Source organism: Aegilops tauschii, chromosome 5, assembly GCF_002575655.3.
Source record: "Aegilops tauschii subsp. strangulata cultivar AL8/78 chromosome 5, Aet v6.0, whole genome shotgun sequence".
Classification (NCBI taxonomy): domain Eukaryota; kingdom Viridiplantae; phylum Streptophyta; class Magnoliopsida; order Poales; family Poaceae; genus Aegilops; species Aegilops tauschii.
The window spans coordinates 33,264,328-33,271,863 of record NC_053039.3 but is presented as its reverse complement, the minus strand read 5'-3'; the positions used below and the strand labels follow the sequence as shown (position 1 = coordinate 33,271,863).

General features: G+C 43.8%; 1 protein-coding gene and 1 pseudogene across 1 annotated transcript; both read left to right on the top strand.

The window, feature by feature from the left end:
* The first annotated feature begins 286 nt into the window (after positions 1–286).
* Positions 287–3,937, top strand: LOC141022513 (uncharacterized; annotated as a pseudogene).
* An 856-nt stretch (positions 3,938–4,793) lies between these two features.
* On the top strand, positions 4,794–7,258 carry LOC120963808 (uncharacterized). Its single transcript, XM_045228112.2, has 4 exons — positions 4,794–4,938; positions 6,152–6,223; positions 6,313–6,595; positions 6,670–7,258. The coding sequence occupies exons 2-4, from the start codon at positions 6,161–6,163 to the stop codon at positions 7,083–7,085; spliced, it is 762 nt and encodes a 253-aa protein (XP_045084047.1). The 5' UTR covers positions 4,794–4,938; positions 6,152–6,160; the 3' UTR covers positions 7,086–7,258.
* The last annotated feature ends 278 nt before the right edge of the window (positions 7,259–7,536 follow it).

The following is a 7,536-nucleotide window of genomic DNA, read 5'->3' as shown; positions in this document are numbered from 1 at the left end:
AACATAGTATTTGTTAGGAGCTAGCTAGCTTGGTCTTCCCAGAAACATGATCCTTCTAAATCTTGGTTTGGTTTAATTTGAATTAGCTTTCTCTGCAACATAAATTCATGCCAATTTTAGTGTTGGTTTGATTTATAGTTTGGTTTGTTTCAATGTTGTGGTTAGGCAATTAGCATATAAAATTTTCTGGATTTTTAGCTGCCATTACTGCCATCCATTTTCATTAATTAATCTTGATGCACTTAGATTGATTTGCTAAGTTGCAACAATTTGTTGTCTTTGGCAGATGGACAGAAGCTGGATTAGAAAAGGAGTTAGAAAGTTTTTGAAAGAACATATGAAAGGAGTTGATGATTTCATGGCATTTGTTCGGGCAAATTTTGCCAACGATGCTCACATTCTTTGCCCATGCTGTGAATGCCTCAACCGTCCAAGAATGGCTCAAGGAAGAGTGGAAGATCATCTGCTTCTTAATGGGATCTCCAGAACATATGATAGATGGATATATCATGGAGAACCTTCAGACAGACAGCCTCAACATTTTGAAGCTGATACACATGCCCCTCATATGATGGGTGGTGGTGATGCTGGCATTGATTTCCTGGAAAAGGTTTTGCGAGATAATGCTGGTTTGGAGGAAGAGGATGGGCATGAAGATGATAGGATTCCTGACCTATTGAAGGATTTGTACGATGCTGAAGATCGTGCTGATGGACCGAAGTCGTTGTTTGCTGAGGTTTAGAGGAGGCAAAGCGCGCAGCTCATGAAGGGGGTAAATTTTCAAGATTTACCTTCACCGTGAAGTTACTCCACATCAAGTCTTTCTACCGGATTAGCAATGCTGCATTCAACGCAATACTCCGCCTTTTGAGCTTGCAATTCCCTGATAGTTGTGTTCCCAGATCTTATGATGAAGCATTGAGCATAATCCGCAGGCTGGGGTTAGGTTATGTGTCAATACATGTGTGCCCAAATAACTGTGTCTTGTTTCGGAAGGATTTAGCAAAGCATGACAACTGTCCAAAATGCAATGCCTCTAGGTGGAAAGATGCTGATGGGAAGAAGTCAATACCGGAGAAGGTACTGAGGTACTTTCCGTTGATACCAAGGCTGCAGCGGATGTTCATCTCGAAGAAATCATCGCGTGAGGTACAGTGGCACAAGCTGAAGCGGCAACCTGTGGAGAATGAGCTGAGCTATCCAAGAGACAGAGAGGCATGGAAAGAGTTTGACCGTATACATTTAGATTTTGCTGCAGATCCAAGGAACATAAAACTTGGCATTGCCACAGATGGGTTCAATCCGTTTGGGAACATGAGCACGTCTTATAGCATGTGGCCAGTTTTTGTGGTGCCGTACAACCTGCCACCATGGGCATGCATGGATCAGTCCAACTTCATGATGTCATTGCTTATCCCGGGTCCAGAGTCTCCAGGAAAGGATTTTGATGTCATTATGGAGCCCCTCGTAGAAGAACTGCTCCAGCTCTGGACTGGTGTACCTACATACGATGCCTTGAGTCCGGAAGAAAAGTTCAATCTACGTGCTGCAATCATATGGTCCATCCATGATTTCCCAGCTCTGCACACTCTGTCTAGGAGGATCACAACGGGTTATAAGGCATGTGTCCATTGTGACAAAGACCCTTGCTCAAAGAGAATAAGGAGCAAGATCTGCTATATTGGTCACCGCCGCTTTCTTCCCCGAAACCATCGCTGGCGAAGAAGCAAAGATTTTAATGGTGAGAATGAAACCCGTGACAAGCCAGCTGAATTCACTAAAGAAGAGTTGGAGCAGCAACTTGAAAAGGTGAAAGATGTGAGACCAGGAAAGCTCGCGAAGAAAAGAAAGCGTGAGGAAGGTCAATGTTGGGACCGGAGGTCTTGTTTGTGGGACCTGCCATACTGGGCTGATCTGAAATTAAGGCATAATCTCGATGTAATGCACATTGAGAAAAACATATGCGAGAATCTGCTAGGGACGTTTCTGAACATTGAAGGGAAGACAAAGGACACAGTTAGTTCTAGGCTTGATTTGGAGGACATGGGCATAAGAGAAGATTTGCATCTACAGCACAATGAAGATGAAGATTCATTTGAAATGCCACGAGCATGGTATACAATGAGTAAAGAACAAAAGCTTGCATTCTGTGAATTCCTAAGAGCGGTGAAATTTCCAGATGGTTATGCTGCTAACCTAGCAAAGTGTGTTACTTCTGATGGATTCAAGCTTTCAGTACTGAAAACCCATGATTGTCACATCCTCCTCCAAAGGATTTTACCGGCGGGCCTCCGAGGAATCATGGACAAGGATATATATGAAGCGGTTGCTGAGCTGGGAAATTTCTTTAGAGAACTGTGCTGCAAAACACTCAAGTTAACTGTCCTGGAAAGACTTGAAAAAGAAATCCCAATTATTCTTTGCAAGCTCGAGAAGATTTTCCCTCCAGCTTTCTTCACCGTGATGGTCCATTTGGCGGTACACTTACCAAAATAGGCAATGCTTAGAGGCCCTGTGCAATACGGTTGGATGTACCCAATCGAAAGAAGGCTGCTTACTTGTAAGCGTTATGTGTGAAACACGGCAAGACCTGAAGGTTCTATTGCTGAAGCATATGTCGTTGATGAGTGCTTGACTTTTTGCTCTAGATACTTTGGCGATGTCGAAACAAGATGGAATTGGCCGGGCAGAAATAGAGAGTGGTCTGATTCGCAAAGTGGTGATGTCTCTGTTTTCAACCATGGTGTGAACTTTCTTGGAGCCTCACAATACTTGGAGGCTGGTGATGAGTATGACAAGATGGTTTGGTATGTGCTCAGCAATTGCGCCGACGTTCTACCATATATCGAGTACATTATATCTTGTGCACTCATTATATTTTTTTTGCTTGGGTTGGCACCAGCCTAATGTTTTAATTCACATGTTTTGTTTGCATTGCAGGAAATGCAAGGAAGAGTTAAATCAGGAAGAAAGCAAGATCAATGTTGATAAAAGGGTTGCCAAGGGGTTTGCTAATTGGTTTAAGAATCATGTGAGATCTTTAGCCACATGTTTGATGTTTTCCGTGTTATTCACCAATTGTTAAATACCATTGTTTGCTAAATGGTTTATTTGTGCAGATTGGAAAGTTGCATGAGGAGAAGAAGGTCAGTGATGATCTATTTGCTTTGGCATGCTTACCGGATAAGCGAGTGAGAGTGTATTCAGCATGCATTGCTGACGGTGTCCGGTAACACACCGTTGACCGCGAGGAAATAAGGAAGACACAGAATAGTGGAATTGTCACTGCGGGGTCACATGATCGTGAGATCATTGACTTCTATGGTCAGTTGAGAAGCATCGTAGAGTTGCAGTACAACTCTAGTGGAGGCATCCATCACTCGGTTGTCTTATTTCGCTGTAACTGGTTTGATCTTGGTAGCAAGAAGAAGAGAGACTCTTTTGTCAAATATGATGGCCACTTCAAAAGCATCACACTGCAAGGTGCTGGTATAAGAGTGATCCCTTTATTCTAACAACACAAGCAACAATGGTGTTTTATCTGCCAGACACTCTTTTGCATGGAAAATGGCGAGTTGTGCAAAACTTTGAGCACAGACACTTGCGGAGTGTGACTGAAACTGAAGTGGAAAAGGGCCCCGGTGATGGTGGACTAATATACCAAGCTGATGACTCTACGGAAGTTCCATTGCAAGCTGATGATGACTCTATGGAAGTTCTGGTACAAAGCATAGTGCGAAGGGACCGGGAACGTGTGATCGTTGATGCTGGAACAGTTGAAGGCATCAAGAAAAGACGAAAGGTGGTAGCGGATGGACATGAGAGCGAGGATGAGGAAAACAGGACTGATCATACTATGCTGCAATATTGTAGTGATGATGAGGAAAACAGGAGTGGGCATAGAGTTCCTTGTTTTCGTATCAACGACGATGAGTAGCGAATGGACTGGCGAAGGTTAATACTATTACTCCATGTTCTTTGTTTTGGTATCTATGGGACTGGTGACCTGATCAATCTTCTCTCTAGGTAGAAAAATGAAGATTCTAGGAGCAAAATGATGGCTGTAGCAAAATGATGATCCTGATGGCTGTAGCAAAATGATGAAGCTGATGTGATGTAGTTATACTGATGGCTGTAGCAAAATGAAGATTCCAGCAGCGAAATGTAGTTTTTGTAATATGGAGCAAAATGTAGTTTTTGTAGCAGTGCTTGAAGTTTTATACTGATGGAGATTCATAGTGCTTGAAGTTTTCATGAAGTTTCAAATTTCTAGCATGGAGCAAAATATTGTTTTGTTTTGTTTCAGAGCTGATGGCACAAAATATTGATTTGTTTCAGAGCTGATGGCTGTAATTTTGATGTTGTTTCAGAGCTGTTTTTTGTCAGTGAACATTTTGATGGCAAAATATTGTTTTGATGTTGTTTTTACAGATCCTGAATTTTTTTAATATAAAAAAAGTTGCGCGAGCGGGGACTTGAACCAACGACCTGGCGCATGTTTCACCCTGTCCTGAACCAATGAGCTAGCAAGAGAATGTTGACAATGTGTCTAGTTGTTTCATTATATACATATATTGGCTAGCTCCATCCCACGCGCGGCTCAACGCGCGGCCAAAAAATATGCGCGAGCGGGGGCTCGAACCCACGACCTGGCGCTTATTTCACTGTGTTTCGACCACTAGGCTATGAAGAGGGTGTTGGTTTTCTAATCTATGCCCACCCTTTTCAATATATCAAACCAGTCCCCACTCCTCCACTCGCTGAGAAGTGGACCCACTCTTTTCCCCACTCCTTTCTTCACTCCTCCTACCCACTCAACCCGCTCCTCCTCTCCACTCGACCTGCTCCTCCTCTCCATCGACGGCGACGGCCTCCCCCACCGCCACCGCCGACTCCTTCCTCTCCCACCGCCGCCGACTCCTTCCTCTCTCTCCTGAGGTAGGAATCCTTCCTCTCTCTCTCCTTCCTCTTAACTCCATTTTCTACTACTGGTTAGATTAGGGTTCTTGCCGCTGCCTAGATTGGATTAGATTAGATAGGGATTGGATTCGATTAGGGTTTGATTTGGTTAGGGTTTTATTAGGACTGCATTAGATTAGGGTTGGATTAGATTAGGGTTTGATTAGGGTTGTTATTAACTGTCTTGTTTATTCTGGTGTTGCTGAGGGTGAGGGGGGAAGAAATTGCCGCAGTTTCTTTCTTTTGTGATTGAGGCAAGCATATGCAACTTGTTGTGGTGGTTCTTTGCTACTGATGCGTAGATAGATCTAGGACAGTGCTTGCTCTGTGTGGTATTTGTGTACATGCGAGTGAGGGAGAACATGGTGGTCCTGCCTCTGCCTCTGTATGTTTGTGGGTAGGGGAAGGGAGGGCTGCTTTGGCAGTAGATCTCTCACACCTCATGATCACAAAGATCACAGGGCATCAATCCATCCTTGGGCTACATCTCCACTTAAATACTCATAATGCTACTGTCCAGACTGACTATATATCTCTTGTTCAATTGGACTGACTATATATCTCTTGTTAAAGTTGTGGTCTTGATCTTTTGTTTAAACCGGAGACATCATGCATAACTAGCTCTTCCTTTTCAGTGTAAACCTGAGACCTCTTTTGTTTTCAGTCACACTGTTGTTTTGTTGTGCTTGATAAACCTGAGACTTCTTTCTATTGTAATATTGAAACTGTTGTTTTGCTGTACAATAATATTGAAGTTGTTCACTCTTTTACAGGAGCTCCAGGCGTAATTATCCCTTAGAAGGTCAGCTCCTGAACAGTAACTTATAGCTTTTGGTCCATTTATAGATATGGAACAATGTCCAGTCCTATTTATAGTTGTGTCCTGTTTATAGCTTTTGGTCCATTTATAGTAGATATGGTTCTAGTTGTGTTCTGGTCCATTTATAGTAGATTTTAGTGCTGTTGCTGTTGGTGGTCACCTAATGATGTTGATGTTGCTATGTTAGTTTACTATGCTATTGATGTTGATGTGCTTTTTTATAGTAGTAGCAAATTGAGGCCATTGCCATTTATAGGAGTATTCCAAATTGAGGCCCTGGCAAACACATGTAGTAAATATTCTACTGTTTTGAAGTGCTTGTTTCCTATTTATGTCCAGTCCTGTTGTTTAATTTACAATGCTTCTTTTCAGAGAAGTGAGATGGCTGGCTTGGAAGGTTTCGAGTTCTTCGAGATCGTAATTGAGAAATCTTGCAGTAGGCAGGTATATTTATCATCACTCATTTCTTTATCATCACTTTGTTGTCTAGTGCTTGATTGGCACAATTAACCACTGCTTGACCCTCGTTGCAGAGGCTGCCTGACAAGTTTGCGAAGATGCTCGCCGACCGTGAGCCCCACAAAGTGAAGCTGCGGGAGGCCGGCAGCGGGCTTCGCAGGCTGTGCGACGTATTGGTGCTGTTCGATGGTGAAGGCCACATGTACCTAGGGCCCGGCTGGGAGCATTTCGTCCGCGCCCATGAGCTACAGCTCGGGTACTTCCTTGTCTTCCGCTACGACGGCGACGCCATGTTCACCGTGAAGATGTTCGACAACACCATGTGCCGCATGTACTACCAGCACGACGACGATGCCAGTAAGCTCTCTACCTATCTTCTTCCTGTACTTTTGGCTTCCTCTACCTGCACGACGACAACACCATGTTCACAGTTTGTTGCATTTGGCCAGGCAATGGGAGCAGCAGCGGGGATGACGAGGAGCAAAGCGAGGATGACGAGGAGCAGCCTATTCTGGCTGACGACGACCTTGCTACGATGGTGGCTGACGACGACCCTGCTATGGTGGTGACGGATGACGACCTTGCTATGGTGGTGGCTGACGACGACCCTGCTATGGTGGTGGCGGACAATGACCTTGCTATGGTGGCTGACGACGACCTCGCAATTGTGGTGCCCAATGATGACCTCGCAATGGTGGTGCCTGACAATGACCTCGTGATGGTGGTGGCGCCTGCAATCCCACAGCTTGGCGATAGGACCATGCCAATTGTGGTAGAGGAGTACATCCGCGTTGGGATTCACCACTCTGAGCGCATCAGGTTGATGAAGGAGAAGAAGGAGGAGTGAAGAGGTTAAGAAATGAAGTGGCAATATTAAGCATGTTAGGTTTTAGCTTGTAGTGTAATCTGAACATGTCAATGTTAAGTATGTCAGGTTTAATTTTGTGAAGCTCATGGATGCTGTATGACAGTGTCATCTAAACATGTCAATTTCTTAATTATGAATATTCAGTTTGGTAATTGATGGGAATTGATATTTTTTATGCATGCTCATGGATGAAAGAAAAAATTATGGGTTTTTGTGCATGCTCATGTATGAAACAATATAAGTTTCATTTTTTGAATGCTAAAAACATGACTCAAACCCTAGCCACAGACGACCGCCACGACGAAATCGGCCGGTTTTTGAAAACACCATAAAAATTTCAAAAACCGTTTTTCATTTTTTGAATGCTAAAGACATGTGTTTTTCGTGAAGCGGCTACAAGGAGGGTCACCCCAAACGACGCCATTCCACG